Genomic DNA, 24,533 nt, shown 5'->3' with positions numbered 1-24,533 from the left:
GCACATGTGTTTTTGCTGCCCCTCAAAACCCTATTAAGATAAAATGGGGAAAAAATAACTTGGGGAAAAAATAACTTGGAAAAAATGCCACTTTGGGTTCCTCATCCACTGAGGAAATAGGTAAAGAAGAATTATGTATAGGCGCTGAGGTGCTTGATCCAGCTTATACTGGAGAAATAGAGTAGAAATTAAAACAAGAGGTCAGAGAACAATATGCCCAGAATCCAAGTGATTTTATTACCTTCAAGTGCTTCCTTATTGAATGGTGTAAGTTAATGAAAACTAGAGAATTCTTGTCTTGGCTTATAAGACTGATATTAGACTTGCCCTATTACAAACAGGACACAAAACAATATATAGAACTGTTTGCAGACATTGGACAGCACTCATGAAGGGCTGTAATCCTTAAAAAAGGAGACATACATGGAAGAATGTCTATATTCATCCAGGTTCTCTCCCTAAGAAAATAATTTGAACCACAGTGCACGAAGGGAGGCCAAGCACAGAGCAGTAGTTTTACTCAATTAAGGATGCAGAAATCAAGGTTCAAGGCTATTTATGGTAGCTGGGATCTGGGCGCCACAGTTACAGCCACAGAGAATGAACCCCAAAGGTTTGCATGGTAACTCCTCAGGTCCTTAGCAACTCCTAGGCTGCAAATTTACAGGGTGAAGACTCTATAGTTAGTGTAGCTGTGTTAAGAGGATGAAAACTGAGTAGAGTTTCTGGAAGTAACAAGGTGCTTGGGAGACTTTGCAGTTTGGGCCAAGCCAGAATATAAAGCACCCTGGAAAACAACCTGGGCATTCAGTTGAGACCCCAAAAAAGTTATCCAAAGAAGGATCAAGAATAAAGCATGAAAACAAAATTAAATAGATCTTCCCTTAAACTAGATGGGTAAAAGCCAAGTGATCCATTAGTAACTTAACCACCTACCAGAACAAAAATTTAAAATCTTAAGAGGAAGATAACATAACCCAAAACTACTACAACATACATCCACATTGTCTTCTACATAATAATAATAAAAACAGGGAAACAGGTAAAAGCGATACATAACCAAGAGAAATAATTAAAGTAGGTATCTATTAATGATAAAAACTCTCAAATTTAGACTAGAAAAAAACTTCAACCTTATTAAATGTTAACTCAAAACCACAAACATCATACTTAATGGTCTAAGAAGGCCTTTCCCCCTAATACAGACAAGACATGGATACCTGCTCCCACCATTTCTTTTCAACATTATATTGTAGATTCTAACTACAGCAATCTGGCAAGGAAAAAAAAAAAAAAAAAAGAGGATCCAAATAAAGGGAAGACTTAAATTTTATTTGCATAGGACATTCTGTATGCAACAAATCCAAAGAAACATACACATACACACACAAATTAGAATGAATGAATAAGTACAGAAAGGTTACAAAACACAAGGTCAAAATTCAAAAATCAATTGTATTCCAATAGATTAACAATTAACAATTAGAGAATGAAATAAGTATCTTTCATAATAGCAACAAAGAAAATATTTAGAAACAGGATAAGTGTTTCAAGAATTGTGCACTAAAAATTACAAACATTGTGGAGGGAAATTAAAGATCAACAAACAGATATTCTCCATTTGTGGATTGGAAGATTCAATATTAAGATAGCAACTCTCCCCAAATTAGTCTACAGATTCAACCAATTGCTATAAAATCTAGCTGAGTTTTCTGTAGAAATTTAAAAGGTGACCCCCTCACATTCATATGGAAATGTAACAGACCCAAAACCATTTTGAGAAAAAAAAATGAGAACTTACACATTGATTTCAAAAATATTCCAAAGTTATAGTAATCAAAACAGTGAAGTACAGGCAAAAGGCTAGTCCTATTCATCAACGGAAGATAATTAAGAGTCCACAAATAATTCATTTTGGGTCAAGTAATTTTGACAAAGTTTCCATAACAACTCAGTGGACAAAGAATAGTCTTTTTAAATAAATGGTAATGTAAAAACTGGAAATCCACCTGCAGAAAAAAATGAAGTCAGATCCCACTTCATTCCACATACAAAAATTAGCTCAAAATAGATCAAAGGCCTAAATATAAGAACCAGGATTCTAAAACTTAGGAAAAAAATTTTGTAATCATTCATCATCTTGGATTAGGTAATGATTTATTATGTATGACACCAAAAGCAAATGCAAAAGCAACGAAAATATGGATACACACTGGACTCCATCAAAATTAAAAATATTTGTGCTTCAAACAGACATCAAAGTGAAAAAGACAACCCTCGAAAATGGGGTAAAGTATCTGTAAACCATATACAGGATAAGGGGCTTGTATCCAGAATTACTACTCAACAATAGAGACAAAAAAAATTTTTAATGGTGAAAATTTTTGAAAACTTTTATTCAAAGATATACAAATGGCTAATAAACACATGAAGAGATGCTCAGTATCATTAGTGAAATGCAAATTAAAATCAAAAGATAGCTTTTCACATCCACTAGGATGGCAAGAATAAAAATGGGTAAAGAACCAAGAGCTGGTCCTTTGAAAATATAAACAAAATTGGTAATTCTTTAGCCAGACTCAAGGGAAAATAAGGGACTCAAAATCAGAAATGGAGAAATAACTATCTACACCACAGGAATACAAAAGAATATAACGCCAACAAATTGGACAACCTAGAAGAAATGTATTCTTAGAAGCATAATCTTCCAAAACTGAATTAGTAATAAATAATAAATTTGAACCAGTTACTAGCAATGAAATAGAATCAATAGTCAAAAAAATCTCCCAACAAACAAAACCCAGGACCAGATGGCTTCACAAGTAAATTCTACCAAACATTCAAATGATTTAAACTATGCCAAAAAATAGAAAAAACCCTTTTAAATTCATTCTATTAGGGCAGCATTACCCCTTAATACCAAAACCAGACAAAGACACTACAAAAAAAAAGACAACTACAAGCCAATATCTCTGATAAACAGATACAAAAATCTTCAACAAAATATTAGCAAACCAAATCCAAAAATACATTTAAAAAAATTATTCACTACAATCAAGCAGTATTTATTCCAGGGATGCAAGGGTGGTTCAATATTCATAAATCAATCAATATGATACATCACATTAACAAGAGAAAAGAAACATCACAATAGATTCAGAAAAAGCATTTGATAAAGTACAATGTCCATTCATGATAAAAATCTTCTACAAAGGAGAAGGAAACTGAGGGTTCCTGGAGGGGAGATGGGTGAGGGGGATGGGGTAATGGGGTGATGTGATGAGCAGTGGTGTTATATGCAACGGATAAATTATCGAACACTACATCTGAAACTAATGATGTACTATATGTTGGCTAATTTAAAAAAAAAACACACCTCAACATAATAAAGGCCATGTGTGAAAAATGCACAGCTAACATCATACTCAATGGTGAAAACCTGGGAGCTTTTCCTCTAAGATCAGGAACAAGACAAGGATGTCCACTCTCACCACTTTTATTCAATATAGTACTAGAAGTCCTCACCACAGCAATCAGACAAGAAAAAGAAAAGGCACCCAAACTGGTAAGGAAGAAGTAAAACTTCTACTATTTGCAAATGATATGATAATATGTATTTAAAAACCCTAGAGACTCTAGAAAAAAACTGGAATAAGTGAATTAAGTCACAGGATACAAAATACAGAAATCTATTGAATTTCTATACACTAATAATGAAGTAACACAGAGAAATTAAGAAAACAATCCCATTTATAACTGTACCAAAAATAATACCAAGGAATAAACTTAACCAAGGAGGTGAAATACCTATACTCTAAGAACTATAAAATGTTGATGAAAGAAATTGAAGACACAAATGAATGGAAAGATGTTCCATGATTATGGATTGGAAGAGCCAACATGGTTAAAATGTCCATACTACCTAAAGCAATTTATGGATTTACTGTAATCCCTATCAAAATATCAACTGGAACAAATGATCCTAAAATTTGTATGGAACCACAAAAGAACCCAAACAGCCAAAGCAATCTTTGGAAAGAACAAAGCTGGAGGTATCATAATCCCAGATTTCAACATATACTATAAAGCTATAGTAATCAAAACAGTATGGTATTGACACAAAAACAGGCACAGAACAATGAAACAGAATGGAGGCCCATAAATAAACCCATGCTTACATGGTCAATTAATCTATAACAAAGAAGGCAAGAACATACAATGGGAAAAAGATGGTCTCTTCAACAAACTTGGTGTTGGGAAAACTGGAGAGCTACATGCAAAAGAATGAAATTGGATCACTTTCTTAACACCATCCAGAAAAATAAATTCAAAATAGACTAAGTACCTAAAAGGAATTGCATACTGAATTGCAGGAATGATACTGAATAATAAGATATTGTAGAAGTTATTTACGGAGATAATTGCCCAACTTATTACAACTGCCACTGAGTTGTACACTCAAAAAAGTTTATCGTATGATATGAAAATATGCCTAGTGACAAAAATAATGATAATGACAAAAATAAAGATATTCACAGAAAAACAAAAGCTGAGAAAATTCACTGTTATTGGATCCAATTTAATATAAAGGGATATTAGAAAATAACCTAAAAAATAAGAACACTTCAAAATATAAGAGATGCAGGTGAAGAATTCTTAAGTAGTTTATAACATTAAGCACTTCCATTACAAAAGAGAAATATCTAAAATAAGTCCACCTCAAGAAGCTAGAAGAAGCAAATCAAGCAGAGTAAAAGGAAATAAAAGTCAAAGCAGAAATAATGAAATGGAAAATGGAAAAACAGTAGGAAAAAAATGAAGTTTCTTTGAAAATGAGTTAGAAATAATAAAATCCTACATAAGATTTATCAAACAGAGGAGAAATTTCCCAACTCATTCTGTTACCCTGATACCAAATCCAGAGAAGATCTCACAAAAGGAAAAAAAACATAGACCAATAGCCCTCATAAGCAAAATTCCTTTAAAAAAAATGCTAGCACCAAGTCTAGCAAGACATTAAAAAGATTACATAACATGCCTAAACGGGGCATCCCAGAAATGCAAGGGTGTTTTAACACTCAAAAATCATATATATAGTCTTCTATATAGTGGTAACTGGTTAAGTTGGTTGGTTGGGGCTCAGAAGGTACAAACCTGGAAAATAAAGACAAGAAAACCTGTAGCAGAGGAATTTGGATGAGCCATTGGTAATGCCCATGTATATCTTGGTACGTCAATCTTGGTGATTCACGCCAATGCTTATCATATGCAACCACCACAGAAATACACTCAGCAACCAGGTAAAAAGAGTTATTTATCCAGTGGGTATCCTAGCACCTCTACTCTCTGCCACACTAGTGTACAGCCAATGACAACGATTCCAGCAATGGAACCCAGCACACAACAGAAATGCACATATGTGTTTATGAAATGCATAGTATTTCACATCAGTATTTTTACAATAATTGATGACATTTCTTCCAGTTTAAGAGTAGAATGAATACTTTATAAAGTATTATTCAGAAATGAATGAACCAGAGCTACACACACAAAATGGATAAATCCCATATTTAAAAACTTTGCAAAAAGAAACCTATATAAAAGCATACTATCAGTTCCATATATAACCATTAAAAGATAAAAGTTTTTTCTTGGTTGTTGGCAAAATTAGGTGGTAAAATTATTTTAAAGACACAAAAAGAAATGAAGATAGTACCACAAAACTCAAGATAGTAATTCCTTTGGATAGGAGGGCATAAATATTTGTGAGAAAGGGAAAAGAACTTCTGGAGTCTTGGTAATGTTCCATTTTTTAATTGAGTAGCAGTTACATGGGTGGTTCACTCAGCAATAAAGCCTCTAGCTGTAGATCTGCTTTTTACACTCTGATGTCTAGACTTAAAAATAATAAAGGTTTAAAAATGAATTACACACCAATAGCTAATAATGACATGCACAGAATGACCTGGGCTAAGGATGTTACTTTCCCCTTCCTAGGGCTCTCCTTTTCATTTATTTTTTGAACCTTGAAGTTTGAGATTTTATTCCCTTTAATTTTGAGATCCCTAAACTAGATATCAGAATTTCATTACATTTCTCCATTCTTCTCTAAATAGTCTCAAGGAATAGCTTATTGAATTCATAAGCTATATATAAGCTTCATACATTTTTTTTTTTTTTTTTTAAAGATTTTATTTATTTATTTGACAGAGAGAGAGGGAACACAAGCAGGGGGAGTGGGAGAGGGAGAAGCAGGCTTCCCGCCGAGCAGGGAGCCCGATGCGGGGCTCGATCCCAGGACCCTGGGATCATGACCTGAGCCGAAGGCAGACGCTTAACGACTGAGCCACCCAGGTGCCCCCATACATGTAATTTTTAAGAACCTTCACTAAAACACTCACTTGTCATAAAATTCACCTTTTCAAAGTATACAGATCAATGGATTTTAATATATTCACAGAGTTGTACAACCACTATCACCATTTAGTTTCAGAACATTTTCAGAGCCCCAAAGAGAAACTCCATACCCATGAGCATTCACTTCTTATCCCCAACTCCCATGGGCCTTAGCAATCAAAACTGGTTTGTACTGAGTCAGTTATGCTTGGCTGTACTATGAGGTCAATAATTTCCTTCCTTGTAGGTTTGCCTAAGTTCCGTGACAAATTATACCACCTTTCTTTCAAGAATCAGGCTCAGAGATCACTTTTTTTTTTTTTTTTTTTTTTTTAAGTCTTTTACAACCCGTTCCTCAATCCCAGGAAGTTAGGTACTCTCCTCTGTCGTCCTAAAGCACCTATTATATACCCTTATTACATACCATGTACCACTTATAATTACCTTGTTTCCACCACTGTATCTTAAGAATCAGAATTTGACTCATTTTTGTATCTCCTATATTGAATATGGTGATTTCCAAAATGTATGACGAATGAATGCACCATTAAGAAACTGACTAGACTATAAAGAATGATGATTTAGTACTAAGGAGAAGACATTCAGAGATAGCAGTATGTTCGAGGACGTCAAGACAGAAATATTATGTTATGGAAAAGCATTATGATAATATAACTTTAGTCAACTGATCACTTTATGATTAATAAGAAATTCTGAGAAAAGAAAATATATTAAAACTATTACATAGAGTTCACGCTAAGATTTTAATATATCCTAGCCAAAGGGGATAGGAATCTTAAATATACTTAGTATGGCTGTCATAATATAACCTAAGAAAAATTGTAAAAGTCAAATGTAGGAAAAAATATATTGCTGGAGACTTTTGAAAAAGGTTGAAAATTATATCCAAACTGTTGGCCAAATAAAGGTAATACTGGCCTCGTAGAATGAGCTTGGAAGTTTTCACTCCATTTCTATTTTTTGGAACAGTTTGGGAAGAATAGGCATTAATTCTTCTTTAAATGTTTAGTAGAATTCCCCCGGAAAGGCATCCAGCCCTGGACTTTTGTTTGTTGGAAGATTTTTGATTACTGAGTCAATTTCTTTGCTGGTTATGGGTCTTTTCAGATTTTCTATTTCAGTTTTGGTAGTTCATAGGTTTCTAGGAATTTATCCATTTCTTCCAGATTGCCCAATTTGTTGGCATATAATTTTTCATATTATTCTAATTGTTTATATTTCTGTGATGTTGGTTGTGATCTCTCTTTCACTCATGATTTCATTTGGGTCCTTTCTCTTTTCTTTTTGATAAGTCTGGCTAGGGGTTTATCAATTTTATTAATTCTTTCAAAAAATCAGCTCCTAGTTTCATTGATCTTTTTATTGTTTTTGTGTTTCTATATCATTTATTTCTGTTCTAACCTTTATTATTTCTCTTCTTCTGGGGTTCCTTTTTTTAGCTCCTTTAGATGTAAGGTTAGGTTATGTATTTGAGACATTTCTTGGTTCTTGAGATAGGCTTGTATTGCTATATACTTTCCTCTTATGACCGCCTTTGCTACAAGTCCCAGAGGTTTGAACTGTTGTTTTCCTCTATATATATATATAATGGACTATTTCTCGGCCATCAAAAAGAATGAAATCTTTCCATTTGCAACAACGTGGATGGAGCTAGACTATTATGCTAAGCAAATTAAGTCAGACAAAGATACCACATGATTTCATTCATATGGAATATAAGAAACAAAACAAATGAACATGAAGAAGGGAAAAAAAGGTGGGGGGGAATGGGTTAAATGGGTGATGGGTATTAAGGAGGGCACTTGTTGTGATGAGCACTGCATATTGTACATAAGTGATGAATCACTGAATTCTACTCCTGAAACCAATATTATACTATATGCTAACTAGAATAAAAATTTGAAAAAAAAAAAATTATAGGCCAGGTAAAAAGATCTGTAATTAAAAAAAAAAATCCAACAGTCCTTTAAATGTGAAAAAATGAAAAATTAAAGACTTTTGAGACTTAGAAGTACTTTTAAAGAGAAAAAAGTATACTAAGTGTTTAAGTTGAGTAAGGACTAGCTTTGGTTACGGGAAATGTTAAAGTGAATTCAATTTTTCATCACAATATGCACAGATATGATTGTTAATGCTATAGTACCCTTTTAAAAAAACACATTCATATACACACATTCAGACTTTAGCAAACTATGCTTAAATATTTTACTGTGGAAAATTTTTTTTTTTTTTTTTTTTTTTTACACAAAATACCCAATATACAAAACAAAAATAATTTCCCTTGGGTGTACATAACTATAACAAAACAAGTTTTTAAAGTGATATTAGAGTTAAATGCACATAAACAAGTCAGAAAGTTATATTAACACAGATTTTTAAAATTTTAAAAATCAGACACTAAGATTTAACCAACTCAGCATCTTATATAGAAGAACTTAGAATAAAAGTGATCATTCTAGGAAAAGACAAATGGATAAATAATTTGTCTTTAACAGTTTTTATTTATCAGTGTTATTTTGTATCAATATATATAGCTTTGAATAATGCATATATATATTTTAAAAACTAATCCATTTCTAAGGAATATTTTCCATTCTTATAAACCATTTTATGAGAGTTCAAAAAATAACATTTTTTAATTTATATGAATAAGGCAAAATTAAAAATGAATTTAAAAAGTGAAGCTTAACACTCAACTTTGAAATATTTTAATCTAAAAAATTAGATGTGTTACTGCTTCCCAAATTTTGAACCAACAGTCTGTTGCCAACATTCATAAAATACCAGATTCTACTAACAAACTAATACAAGTGTTTTAGACTAAGAAAAAAGCATTAATATTGACTTATCTGTAAAATATAATAAAACTTAATCCTATGAAAATGTAAATCCTGAGATGAATATGCTTTTTTTATTTGAAAGTACTCTGAATTACTATACATCCTCCATGTTGTACTTTTACAGTGTAATAAACTAGCTAACGTAGAGGGGGTAAAATGTGCCTTCAAAATAAAAAAGGAAAACCATAGTTTTAAATTAATCACTTATATCTTAAAAGGAAACTTAAATCCTATCTTCAGCTACTTTCTATATTGGGCTGCCGTCGAAATTAAAAAAAAAAAAAATCAAGTAGGAATTAACTGAAATGTAGGCTTGTAAAAACGTTATTTTAAATGCTTCAATAAATTTGTGAAGTTTGTCTATTTCCAAACTAAAATACTATACCTGAAGACACATAAATGGAATTAAATCTGAAAAGCTGAAGGGGTATGAGGCCCTTCCTGATAAAACTGGTACCAAAAACATCCATTACTACTTTATTTTGGCATTCAAATTCATTTCTTTAATTAACCAAATCACTATCTTTACCATATTTTATGGTACCAAAACCAAACAACAAAAGCAGCCCCGTGATACAACAGTCACAGAAATTGAATGAAGTGAATTATTTTTCCAATAGAAGCCCTTTTCTAAATTGTACAAAATCTCTAAAATCTGGTGAGGTATGGGGGAAGGGACACAAAAATATTCAAAGAAATTAGATCACAAAGAGTCACTGTTCAATTATCTGCTCTAAAATAACCACAAACCACAGATTAATTTGTAGCGTAAAAATATGAAGTCCCCCGCCTTGAATAAACTTTCAAGATACCAGATTTAAACTCATATTCATAAGCAGCAGTATTTCAGAAATTACTGCCTAACCTCAAAAAAATAACAATATCAGTACACTCAATATACAATATTGTACCAATGATAAACTTGATTGTCCCTAGCTAGCTTAGGAAATTTCTAAGTTTTCTCAAATATTCTCTAAGTCACCAAATCTCTAGTTCTTCAGAACAATTTGGCAGACATGGATTTTAAGTGCAACTGTATGATTTTACGGTTCTATCTTTGCAACAAAATACTCTGAATTTGCTCAATAAATGTTTACTCATAAAATAAATTCTAATTCACAGGTAAATGCACTGACAAAATATCACCCCCTCCAATTAAACAGTAGTGTTCTTGAATGTCACAAGTATCTACAACAAATAAACAACCAAAAATATAAAGCCAAATTAAAAATAAATACAACTGCAAAATAAAGTAAAAGAAAAATCCCATTGCATGAGCTAAAGAGAAGGAAGAATGGGATTAAATCGGACTTCTCTTCCATATTCTACTACTAAATGTCAGTCCTATAAGCACCTATATTTTCCTGAGAATATGGTTGTGTAGCATTAACTCTCTCTATTATTATCCATGACTGCAACGATGACTCTACAAAGTAGCAACAGAAACAAAGGCTTTAGTCAGGAAAGACACCTGAAAGATGTAAGATAATGGTGAAATATTATGTAATGACTGAAAATACAAGCAAAGAATGGGTTATCAAATAAAATGTTTAAAGTACTTCAGGAGTGAACCCCATTTCCTAAATAACCTTTCTGAAAACAAGTCATATTTCCTGGTCACATAAAATTTCTGTAACATTCTAATCACTGTCTGCTAGGAAAATAATCTGAACAATCTAGATGCTTTTCAGATACTTTTAGTATTAGAAATGGTCATATGCTTACCACTTTTGTTATATATTTGGAGCATCTAAAACAAGACAGTAATTACTGGGTATCCTATATATTATTTGTTGCCAAACTGATGCATAAAGGATCTGAGCTTTCATCTCCCTGCACTGAAAAGCAAGCAAAAAAGAACAATTAGTATTTTGTAATATACTTTTCCAAGCATTATGGGTTTAATAGTCAAGACTTTATTTTGAAAATTCCTACTATAAACAGAATTTTTACTTAATTTCTATAAGCCACAATTTTAAAAAAGGAATGAAATATGGCATGTAAATTATGCATATGATTATACATATAACGAAAAATATATTTTCTTAAATAATTCCTTATACCCATTTTGGAAAAAAATACATATAGCCTATTTTAATCTTTATTTAGAACTATAATTCTCTCAATCAGAAATCCTACCTTCCAAACAGATTTAACTACTAATCTAACCACTATACTGCAAATATGCATGTGTGTGTATGTATGTGTGTGTATATATATTACACACAGTCTTAAGTATTGCAATTTCATGCAGAGCAGCATCAATTTTTCAAGTTACTATTTCACAAAAGATTTTAAAAACACATGTAGCTTTATCAGGATAGCTACTATTTCTAAAATTAGTGAGCATGTACTTTGTACCAGATACTAATAGGTTTTACGTGTTTTAACTTACATAGCCCTCACAGGCAGCCAATGGTGTCATCATTAGCTGCGTAGTACAGATGAAACTAACTATAGAAACATATGTTAAAAAACCTACCTCCAATTTCAGAGTTAAGAAGGGATGAAGCAAGAATTCAAACTCGGAGTGGGGCCTCACTGCCCATACTTTTAAATACCACGCTAGATTCAATGCAAGTAATTCATAAGTATGTATCACTTACAAATCTTGTATTTTCAGAATTCAGTCTAACATTTTACATGCCTGTCAGCCATTCCCCTTTGGATGTCTAGCTATATCATCTCAAATGTAAAAGGTCAGACAAAACTCTCCTCAAAACTGGGCTGACATTCCAGATTTCTTTCAAAAGTGTCCTCCAGTTAAATAAGCAACTGGAGGAGAGCAGCACATAACAACATCAAGCACTGCCTCGTCACCAAAGAGTGACCAGATATTTTTGTGGGTTTTTTTAAAGGGTGATTACATTCTCTAGTTCCCATAATTATCTATTCAAGGACTTCCAGGGAAAAACAAGCAAGCAAGCGAGCAATCAACAGCAAATACATCCTGGAAACAGACTAGTAACTTATTTTGAGAAAACAGTCTGCAAACAAAAACAATTAGCTTGAATATTTTAATATTGATATGTTATAGTAGGCTGAAACTATGGAAAAGTTAAGTCAATTTTCTAAACATAAGAGGCAACTTCTATAATTAAAACAATACCTGGGCAAGGTAAAATAAATGCATTGTACTTCAAGGCCATTTCTAACAAAATGACACTAAGTTTAGCACAGAATTACTGTGACTCATTATGTATAGTTTGGACTCTAAATACCAGAGGGATAGATTCTAAGTTTTCAGAGTCCAGAATTAGTATTTTCTCTCACAAAATAATTCAGGAAGTTATCCACAATCGTCTCCAGAGCAGTGGTTCTCAACCTTGGCTGGACCTTAGAATCACCTGGGGAGCTTTGAAGTCCTGACAGTGAGACCACAGCCTGACCAACTAAACGCAATCTCTAGAAGTGAGGCCCAGGCGTCCGAATTTTTTTTAAAGCTTCCTTTCTTAATGTCACTGCAAAGCCCAGGCTGAAAAGCACAGCCATTAGAGCTACTTTTCTAGCTTAATAGCTGAGTTTCAAATATTGGTAACTTTAACCAAGAAGAAAAAAACACACACACACACATTTTACCCTAGATTCAGAGCAGGCAGTAATAGCAAACAGCGGTGGCGACCACAGTCCTGCCGCTGGACGAGTAACAAACGTCAGGAGTGCGGACAGTACTCAAGGCAATGGAACCATCTGACGTTTTCTTATTTTGTTTTAAAACGGAGTGTAGCAAGTGCACTAGTAAGTTCTTAGTCCATGAAACCATATTTCTTATATTTGTCTCAAAGCTATGATTTTACCCTAAACGAAACTCCAAATTTTATTTCTTAGAACTATAATTTGATGTTTGGTTAACTGCTTTTGTAATAGCTACTTTTACTTAATTCACTCATTCATTCACTGCATGCTAGGAATGCAGGAGGTGGGATGGAGATGGGGGCTCACAGTGGGGTCTTAAAGAATTTGATAAGAAAAACATGAAGGTGGAAATACACGCATGTGAAGTAATAAAAGAAATTATGTAAGTGCTAAAATGCATGGGCTGAGGGCCAAAAGCTTATTGAAAACTCTTCCTCAAATGAGGGAACTGCTCTTCAAAAGGCAGTATAAGTAATTAACAAAAAGCTTTGGAGTTGGAGACATCAGAGTTGCTAGTAAATAAGGAACTGAGATTCTGTCTTTATATCCAGGGGCAATTTATTTAACTTTCCTGAGCCTCATCCATACAATAGTGATAATTTGGGGGGGGGTACTTCTTCCCATTCCTGAGGTGTCCTTCCATGCAGAAGTACTCACAGGTGAGGCACTCTCCTAGCCTAACCCTCCTCGGGTTTGTTTGCTCCTTCACTGACGCCAGCAGTAGGGCCAATCTGATTGGTCGCTTAGAAGGACAAAGGCACCTGCTAGGTTAGCCTCTTCCTCCTCCCTCCCTTTTTGGAGATACAAGCCTCAAGCCTTATGTTTTACATGGGTAGGCCCCCCATGTGGAGAAGTTCTCCTCTGTGCCTGTGCAGGTAAGTCTAAATTATTGATTCAGTGTTGGTAAACCCATTTTCCCACTGATATAAACCCACATTTATCAATATTGTTTTTGTTTTTTTTTTTAATAAATGGGTATTTTGCTCACCAATTGTTTCTCTCCTTGTCCCTCTCTCAAGTGATTTAGAATCCAGGCAAAGAAATGGGCACTAGTTATCAGACTCCATTCAAACCTAAAAATCAACCTACTTCACTGAGTTTGGTAAGCTTTAAATGAGGGAATATGTACAAAAATCTTAGTACATGGTACTAAGCACTAAGAACATAGTAAGCACTCTACCGTAACTGCTAATTCAATACAAAATATACAAAAATAAGAGCCAATTTTAAAGCATTTATCAATTCACTATAAAACACCTAAATATGAATTCAAATGAAATACTCTTTCTAAAATACATCAATAAAAACAAGATCCCTCCACTGATTAAAAGAATGTAACCTGCTATAATACAAGTTGTAACATGGAATAACAGATTTCTAGTCCATTCATTAAACAGGGAACATTTATAGCCTACAAAATCCTCAGTAACTAATCCACACAGAAAATGAAATATAATGTGCATAAGCAAAATCAGACAATACTCTAGCTATAACATATATTATAGAATCAGTTTGACATCTAAAAAATTTAAGAGGAAATAAGTTCCAGTTTATTCCATAAGTTTAACTGCATTAGCAATATGCTAAAAACACACTCAAAAAACCTAAATAAAGCTATATTTCATCTGATAAGAAACCTAGAACAGAAAACTGGTCTTCAAAATGAGCCCAGGAGCTCACTAATAGCAAGATTTATTAACCTGAGCTCTATGGGGCTTTAGTTTTGTGAAACCCGTGAAATTACCTGTAAAATGTCATGTTATATGCAACTGATAAATTGTTGAACACTACATCTGAGATTAATGATGTACTATATGTTGGCTAATGAAATTTAAATTTAAAAAAATGTCATGTATGTGCGCATGCATATATGGTTAAAAATGCTCTCCACTTTCATTACATTCTCAAAGGTCACCATTCAAAAAAGGAATAGTCACATTCCATTTTATAATTAAGTGATCAGTCCCAGTTTATCCATTTACTCACATTTTCCAGTAAGTTTTCTTACAGTATGATATTTTCAATTTGGATAATTTTGACATATAATAAGCTTTTAAAGAATCAAAAATGCCATGCTGTCTTGGTGATCACAGCTTTGTAACACTGCATCAAAAACTGAGGACGTACTATACACGGTGGCTAACTGAACATAATAAATATCTTAAATGATTAAACCCCCCAAAAAATAATCAAAAATAGAATCTACAAAAACAAATCTTTTTAAAAATAGCTACTTACCATTGAAGTGTTCCTCTGATGCAATTTTTTCATTAGCATGCGATGCCTTTACTGTTATTCTCAAATCCGTTGTGTTATTTTCCTGTATTTCTTCAGTTGGTGGTTTTTCAAAAATGTTTTCAATGCAGTTGGTGCTGGTCTTTAAACCATTAGGTGGTTCCCAAAATGAAGCTGAACACGTATCAAATGTAACCGTACTTTGGGGATTATGTTTTCCAATGTCAGCCTTCTTCCTCAGAGTTCCATTTCTAGAATATAATCTTTTACTGACACGGCTTTTCCTTAAGAGGCTCTTATAGACCTCTCTCCTCTTTACAGTTTTCTCTTTCAGCTTTTGTTTCTCAGTGCATGTACAACTTATATTTTCTCTTTTGTAACAATTTTGATCTAACAATGGGAAGATAGGCTTGCTCTGTAATTGATACTGGATTTTAGTAGATCCAGTAGTACTAACTCCATCATTAAGAGGATCTGAATCTTTGGAATACACTGCAAGACCAGATGCAACTAACATATCTGCCAGATTATTTTTCTCATGAATGACATCTACTTCTAGTTTTGTTTCAAACTTATACTTCCTAAACTGAAAAACTAAGCCTGGTTTATTTAGGAAATCTTGAAAGAAACTTCTCACTTCTTCATTCCAATGCTTCCCTTTAGCAGGTAAGATACCATATAAGATACAAGGATAACTTAACCTTGGTATATCCAAAAGTTCGACAGGAACAACTTTCAGATTTTTTATAGCTGAATAAGGTATGTAAACAGAAAATCCATAGTCGATCAACACAAGTAATAAATACTGATTAGAGACTTCAGAAATTTCTACTCTATTCCACTGATCTTCCAAATCGTATTTGAACAAACAACTAGCACCGGGAATTAAGCACTCTTGAGGCACTGTTTGCAAGTTTTCTGGTAGATCAGAAAGCAACACAAAGAGAGATTTCATTGTGTCAAAGAAATCTTCTAACTGAACACAGAAATCTGATGGATCACAAACAGCAGTGGCAATACCAGAATATTGCTTTCCATTTTGGAGTTGGGTCCAAGTATATGATCTTATTGTACATGATGACACAGGAGTCTTAGATTCCACGTTAAAAATAGTTTCTGAAGATTTAAGTTTGTTTTCAACATGAACTGTATTTAAATTTAAGTATTCCATAAGTAACAGGCCATCCACCAAAATGTCTACTTTCCACACAGAGTTTAAATATTTCAAGAAAATAATACTTATTTCCAAATGAGCAAATAAACACACAATGGACTCAAATGACTGGTTTCTAAAATTTTCACACCAAATCCATTTACAAGGCACAGCTTGTCTTGGAATATTTCTTATTTCATTACTAAGCACCTTGGTATTACCTAAAGGTACTACTTCATACCTACCACGATCTACTAAAAAAACAAGCACTTTCTCATCGACACACTTCTTTGCTACTTTTGATCGATACCATTTCAAGGTTTTTTTAGATTTTGCCAAGCACTCTAAGCCTTTTTCAATATTTTCCATTGATAAAGAGGGTTTTTTTACTTCTTTAGTGATTAATACTGTTAAATCTGATAAGATTTTTTTATTTTTGGATAACTTCACATAAAATGTCCCACTTTTTGAGACATAAAGTATCTCAGACTTTTCAAGTTGTCCAGGTTTTAACTCTTCAAGAGGAATCTTAACCAGCTGTTGGCAGGATGGTTGAAGGATCCCAGAACCTTCACACTCATGTGACCTTCCTTTCTTCCTTTCATTATCCTCACCAGAGCTCACCTTTTGAGAGACAGCCACAGGCAGCTGCAGAACTGTTTTCTGTAGTTTTGAACAGGCTGTCCATTTCAGTAGTTCATTAATGACACATGTTCCATCGCAAATGATATTGACTTCCCATTTCTGCCCATGCTTTTTCAAAAATTCACAAGAAACTGTTTTGTTACTCACTCTTGACACGAAATAATCCACAGTTTTACTGTCCCATATTTCATCAGGCTCATTCCACTTGACTCCACTAAGAAAAGAATGGATTCCTAGTTGAGGAACGGTCAAGAATTCCCTCTGAAATTCATAAATTTTGGATGTGTTTATTACTGCAGTGTTACCATAGTCAATAAATTCCACTTCAAAAGAATTTCCTGGCAAAATTTTCTTAATAACTGCTCTGTAAATGGCATGGTCACCAGAGTATTCTGCAACTACAAGGTCTCCCACCATAGGCTTCACTGATTTTCTCTCTTTCACTATATTCAATCTTCTTTCACTTAGAGCATCTGCGAGTCTAATGATTGCATTTTCATTCTCCGCAAGCTGGATATGGAAACTTGCTGGATTACTGATATTAGAAACATAACCTTTAACTTTGGCATTCAAGTAAATTTGGGGTTTAGGAAGATCTTTGATCTGTGGTCTAGTAAGATTAGATGGGTTTCGAGAGGCTGCTTGATTTAGTTCTTGGATAAAAGACTGCGATACAACCCTTACTGATTTGCGGCCCACATCATTTTCATCAGATCCAGGGACACTTTTTGTATGTGCAGATCCAGAGACACTTTTTACACCTTTATTTTTCAGTCCATCATTCAAAGATTTCACTTTGTTTTTTGACACCGGTTCAATTTTATAACAAACTGATGGTTTCAAAAGCTTAGCATATGTACTTCCAGGATTTGTTAATTGATCCATTTTGCTTTCAGAGTATGTTACTAGATTAGTTTTATTTGTATTATGCTGATAGTTGTTTTCTATTTTGCCTTTCAAAGAAACAGCAAGTCTCTTATTCTCACTTATTTTAGGACCCTTTTCCACACAGTGTGCTTGGTCACAATGTTTCTTTCCATAAGCACGAAGCAACATTTTAATTTCCTGGTTTATATGTTGACATCCATCATATAATTCTACACCAAGCTGGCCATCTGACTCCCTGGACAATATTATTGCCCTTAACGGTTTTCCCAAGAAATTATCTTCAAACCAGCTACAGATTTCTGCTGGAATATCAACATCTCTAAGATCTGACAAAAAACACTTAATAGCTTGCATAGGTGTAAACAGCAACTCTGGAAACTGATCTGAAATAGCTCTCAATGTACTTTCTTCTACTAACTGCTTATTTCCAAAGTCCACAAAATAGACCAGAAAGTCAGTTAATGAATCTGTTGGCATTGCTAAAGCTCGGTAAGAGAGACCATCCTCTATGTACTTAGATATGCACAATCTCATTTTACTAGGATCATATTTTGGACAATTTTTGAGGTTACTAATCTCTGTGATTTTTGTTTCTATTGTCTCTAGGTCTTTATTATTTCTACTGAGTTGGCAATAAAACTTTTTGGGACTATATATGTGAGAGATGTATATTTCTTCCTCGCTTCCAATTTTTATGTTAAAGGAAGAATAACAGTAACTATAAAGACTAACTGAAGATGGAAATGGCCTTGATAATGTATTATACTGTGCTGAGCCATGATTAGTAAGAAATTCTTTTGCACTAGTGAGTGGAGACTGTAAATCCACTAAGTTACATAAACAGTTTGGATATACAAGAACTAAGGCATAAATGACACAAGTCAATAATCCTCTAGATGAAGAAATAAAATTCCCAAAGTCTCTGCATGCTTCTCTTGTCCATCTGAATTTACAACTAATGGGTTCAACTAAATGGTTAAGACTACATCTGAAGGCTTGGCCTTCTAAAAAAAGAAAACGTGGGTTAATAGCACAAATATCTTTAACTAAAACCCTTTCTTGGTAACCATAATCAACAAATACTACGTCAAATTCTTTTCTTGATACTTGAGTCAAAATAGCAGCTCTATACCACTTCCCATCTTTGGAATACTTAGCAACACAAGCAATCTGCCCAATCTGATAAGGATCAGAATGAATGCTATAATAATTCTGAATTTGTTCCATTAGTAATTTTAGGTCCTCTAACTTACATCGAAGCTGGCATGAAAAGTCACCTGGGCCATAATAAGAAGAACATTTGACTTCAAGGACCGTTCCCGGTTTAAACATATACTCTTTATAAGGTTGTAGCGACTCAGGTCCCACAGACGAGGTGAAAGGATTTTTTAAATCTGAGAAATTAACAGCTGGGGACTTTAACAAGGACAAGTTACTTTCTTTTAGCTTATTTGAATGGTACTTTTTAGGTTTAGGTCCTTCAAGAAGGGCAGATAGGACTTCAATATTAACTTTGTTTTTAGATTTTAAATTTAACACTGAATATTCACTTACAGATTTAGGACAACATTCTGGTTCTACCTCCCAACATTCTGCATATCCAGCTTGTAACATAAGAGAGACAACATCAATATTTTCCGAGGCTTCAATACTCTGAATATTTACAATGTACTTGTCATCTTTTTTTGCTACGACTTGAAGCAAAACTGCTTTGTTCAAGACAATTTTTTTAAAATAGTCAATTGCTGCCTTCACCCATAAATCTTCAACAGGAAATATATGTGCAAGTGAACAGCACATGGCTAAGGCAGGCATCTCACAAAACTCTGGAAGCAAAATTTTTACATCAAAAAATGGTATGGAATCAGTATTTCCATAATCTAAAAAATAAACATTAATCTTATAACCATTAATTTCAGTGATGACAGCTCTATAAAAGTGTCTGTCCTTGCTGTATCTAGCACAACAAAATAATCCAGGTTCTGGATTTCTTAGAATCAGTTCATCATTTTCACACAAATCGTAAGATTTGTTTATATTTTTCATTATATCTTGAAGTTCATTCTGATGTTCATTAGTGCGTACCCAGAAATTTGATGGGTTTAATACATAGGCCACAAAAGCTATATAGGCAGCCTGTATCTCCATCTCTACAGTTTTTATAGGAAAACCTACTTTCAAAGTGTTTTTATTTGGAGAGTTTATCAATGGTTCAGTATTTCCAGTAAAGCAGTCAACTGCAAAGCTGTTTACATCAGAAGCACTAGTCTCCTTACACATATTAGAGATTTTTGATTCAGCCACCGGACAGAGGACCTGTGTGCCTGCAGTCTTCAGAAGACACTTAGAATTAATTGTAGACTCCTGAGTCTGTAGTGTTACATAATACAAATGTTCATCCTTATTGAACCAATCAATATGTGCATATACTATTTGTCCTAACAAGGCTTGTTTAAATACACTCAGTTGAGATTTTCTGGCATCTCTATCTGGACTGTGTAAATATGTCAGAGAACATGGAAATGAAAATAATGGTACTAAAATAAAATCCTGTTTAAGTTTCTTCACATGGATGGAGGGGATAGCCTCACTACTGCCATAATCCATGAACCAAATTTTCACTTGATTATTGGGCAAGAGCTGCTGAAGAATTCCTCTATGCCACTGTCCATTTCTCCTTTTGGCAACACAAAGTAGTCCAAAGTTATCACATGTGGGATTACTTTCTTGACTGACAGTATCATAATGCAAAGTCATACCCACTGTTAAGTTTTCTAACTCTGGAATCCATTTAATTAGTTGACAATAAAATTTACTTGGGCTCAATGCAGAGGATACCTTTATACTTTCAATCCTGCCTACTGACAAAGATGGCTGCAAATTAGCCAAAATGTGTTGAATATCAAGTGAAGTATCATTATTACTTAATAAGTCAGGTCTTTTATGTTTTAGTAAATCTGGCATTTCCTGTGGGAATTCTTTTAACATTTCCACAATAAGGCGAAACGAGTCCCCATCGATAAGTCTGCCTAATTGTAATTCAAGAACCTGGGATATAATTTTTGGCACTTCAAGAAGAATCACTTGAAGAGGCAAAACAGCTTGTACACAACCTTTCACTTGTAGTCCTACTAATGACTTGAAATAATTCAAAGCCTTAGGAGGCCATCTTTCCCCATTTGGTAGTATGTTGGCAAAAACACCAACTATTACCCGCGGTGGTAGCTCAAATAAGTTGCCACAGGCTGAAGCAACCTGTGTACCATCAACTCTTAGTTCTTCTCCGTGATCTATGAGGAGCACTGTATAGAGTTCATTTTTCTTTTCCATGACTCTTCCTCTCTGCCATTCTCCAGATACTCTTTCTTCTACCAAACAAAAGTCATCAATGTCCACATTATTTTTTACTTTTGGAATATGCTGCATTTCCCTCTGTAATATGTGGTAGTCAAACTCACATTCAATATTATTCCTGCCTTGAAATTTCACCAGAATGTCCTTGGGAAGACATTCGACATGTGATATTGTCAGATCCAGGTCTAAAAATGTTGGTAACAGAGATGTAGAATCCATTTTCTAAAAGCAAATAATAAGTACGAATTAGCTTCTGGGCAGACAGCTGTCACAAACAAGCCTTCTATAAATTTGAAATTAGCCTTCTTATAAGTTTGGTATGTAAACACAAACCTTTAAAATCCTTATATGCCTGGGGGCACCTGGGTGGCTCAGTTGGTTAAGCGTGGGACTCTTGATTTTGGCTTAGGTCATGATCTCAGGGTCGTGAGACACTGCCCTCAGTTAGGCTCCAAGCTAGGTTTAAAGCCTGCTTAAGATTCTCTCCCCCCCCCCCCGCCCCTACCTCATGTGCATGCTTGCTCTCTCCCTCTCTCACTCTATTAAAAAAATGTGCCTATTTTTATCAAATTGAACATACCAGTTAAAAAATTACATTGAACTAGATAAAAATGTATCTAACTTCACTGCCTTACACTTTCAAAAAATTCAATTGAAATAACCAAGAGAACAAGAAAAATAGGGAGTATATATAGATAGATAGATAGATGTATATATAGAGAGAGAGATGTATGTATATATATATAAAATCACTGGAAAAGAGTGGAGAGCAATCTTTATTTTCTAGAAATTTCCAAGTTTCTACTAGATATTGGACAGATGTGATATAATAGAAGGAGGCCAAATAAAGTCCACTGGAGACCTCCATCTACCACTGTGAGAGGAACTACTTTCCCTCATGCAGACTTCTAACAACCCATAACTCAAAGGGGTGAATGCTAGCAGCAAGGGCAGATGGTGAACCCACAGGAGACACAATGTTTGTACTCCCGACTCTGTCAATTTTTTTTAGTAACATTTGGACCCTATCAGCATCATTATACAACTCCTGGATTCTTCTTTGATTGAGGGCAATAGGCTAAGTCCTGGACACCATTAAGGAAAGCCAGGCATGGAAAGACCCTAAGGTAAGTTAGGTACATCCAGGCTTTGTCACTGGCATGACTGGCCACATAAAGTGTAGAGGGAGAAGAGATCTTTAGCACAGAGGCAAAGCTCTCTATTGTAACTATGGCTCCAGCTAATTTTCTCTAGATTGTTGGGATTCTAAAAGTAGTAAAACCAATATTCAAGTATAAAATATTCCCCCAATTCAGGCAAGAACCAACATTTATTGTGATAGGCCGCAGCTCACCTCCTACTTGACCTGGAGTTAACACTTCACAACTAACAATTTCTTTCTATGAGGAGAAAAATACTGGACCTTAAAAAAGAGAGCAAAAGAGAAAACCACTTCAAAAAAAAAAAAAAAAAAAACACACAAAGAAATGCTCCCCTGAGGAATATATTGAAACAGCAAATAATTGTTTTTTAAAAGTCTGATTTCTGTTTTCAAAATGTCAAAAGAGAATAACACATTTTTATATGACTAGGTGGTCATTAAGATGCAGCAACTGAGATTAGGAAGAAATACACATAAGAAATGTAAAACTGCAATGGGGTTAAAAAAAAAAAAAAATCAACCCAAAATAAAGATAAATGGAATAGAAGGCAATTTTAAAAGAATACCCCCAAACTCAGAAGATAAAAAGATGAAAGAAACAGAGGACAGGAATATAAAATCTTATCAAAGTATAAAGTTCTCTCAGAGAAACAGAACAGAAACGCTTTCTAAAACTTAAAACCTAAGTCTGAAAAGCTGAAATTGACCACTGGAAAGCTAGAGAAAGAGTTAAGATTTAGGGACATCTGGGGACCAGCTATGGTTTTTACTTCCTCCTAGATAATTAATTTGGTGGAAATCATCATGGTCTGATCTACAGATTACAGCCTATGCTTACTTGATCTTGGGAGTATCTAAGACGCAAAAAAAAAAATAATCAATGGACAATACACTAAAGACTTTCACTGAATGAACCAAAACACTTCAGGACAAGAAAGGCCTTAAGCCACTGTTATTTAAAGTGACAGGCCTTTTCCAATTCCCAGACTTGAGTCAGTTTACAGACCTATTATTCCTTATAGAGGGAAGACCAGGTACTCAAAAAAGGATCCTGTGCTAGAACACATGAACATTCTTCCTGGCATTCACCCAAAGGGTCATGTGACCATTCGCCTGAGAAAATAGGAAAAGGAAAAATGTATACTTAAGTCTTTCAGGAACCACACCACTCTTTAGGTATAAAAAAAGAAATGCAGCCAGAAGGACTTCATTAAATGAAGGGGTATATACAATATAAGCCAAAAGAAAGCCCAAATACACAAATAAGTTGAATGGCATACTCAAACTACCAGGTGCCTATTCCTCCACACTGTTAACCTTCCCTCAAACAATACAAATGAAACTCCTCATGTGGAGTTTCACAGCAGGAGGGAGAAAAAAATCTGAGTCTGGTTTGCATATGCTCTCACTAATGCCAGTAACATCTAGAAATGGATTGCTGAAACACTGGAGATGCCTTGCCTGAGAAACAATGAAATAGTCACAGTTGACAGAGCTAACAGTACATCTACTTCGCTTGAAGAAATTACTGGTGTTAAGAATCTATTCCTATTAATGGTCAATAGCTAAATCTGCAGGATGATTAGTAATTCTGACGGAGAAAGACTACAGGATTTACTACAAATAAGTCTGAAGAACAGAAATGTGGATGAGCCCTTAAGAATCAACACATAAGTTTGTAAGTCCTGTGTGATGGTCACCAAAGGTCCCCACTATGGAAAATATATATATATATATATATATATATATATATATATATTTTTTTTTTTTTTTTTTTTTTTAGAGGGGAGGGGCAGAGGGAGAGGAAGAGAGAATCTCAAATCTCCACACTGAGCATAGAGCCTGATGCTGGGCTCAACCTCACAATCCTGATATCATGACCTGAGCTGAAAATCAAGAGCTGGACGCCCAATTGACTGAGCCACCCAGATGCCCTGGAAAAGATTCTTGATCAGGTAGACAGAATAACCTATTCTGCGGGTGTCAATCAGCTTCCTTCACCTGTCTCTTCAATATTTAATAGGATCATGAAGAAAGTTCTCAATGCCATGGATAAAGCTCCTCCCCTTGGATTTTTGAAGCTCCAACTGTAACAACCCAGAAAATTAGGGGGAAAAGAAAAACAAGGAATTCAAGACCAAACATGTTCAACTAATCTTCGATGAAAAAGGAAAGAATATCCAATGGAAAAAAAAGACGGTCT

General features: G+C 34.2%; 1 protein-coding gene across 1 annotated transcript in view; it reads right to left on the bottom strand.

The window, feature by feature from the left end:
- TDRD15 (tudor domain containing 15) overlaps window positions 1-24,533 on the bottom strand; it is a 73,666-nt gene that overhangs the window by 1,918 nt on the left and 47,215 nt on the right. Inside the window, exons 3-4 of the mRNA XM_036112723.2 lie at window positions 15,132-21,390; window positions 10,983-11,095 (exon numbers count right to left, since the gene is read on the bottom strand). Coding sequence (XP_035968616.2) covers window positions 11,037-11,095; window positions 15,132-21,387 — 6,315 coding nt within the window. The 5' untranslated portion in view covers window positions 21,388-21,390 and the 3' untranslated portion in view covers window positions 10,983-11,036. The remainder of the gene's footprint in view (window positions 1-10,982; window positions 11,096-15,131; window positions 21,391-24,533) is intronic.

Source organism: Halichoerus grypus, chromosome 10, assembly GCF_964656455.1.
Source record: "Halichoerus grypus chromosome 10, mHalGry1.hap1.1, whole genome shotgun sequence".
NCBI lineage: Eukaryota > Metazoa > Chordata > Mammalia > Carnivora > Phocidae > Halichoerus > Halichoerus grypus.
The sequence above is the reverse complement of the archived record's forward strand: the minus strand, read 5'-3'. Positions and strand labels throughout refer to the sequence as shown.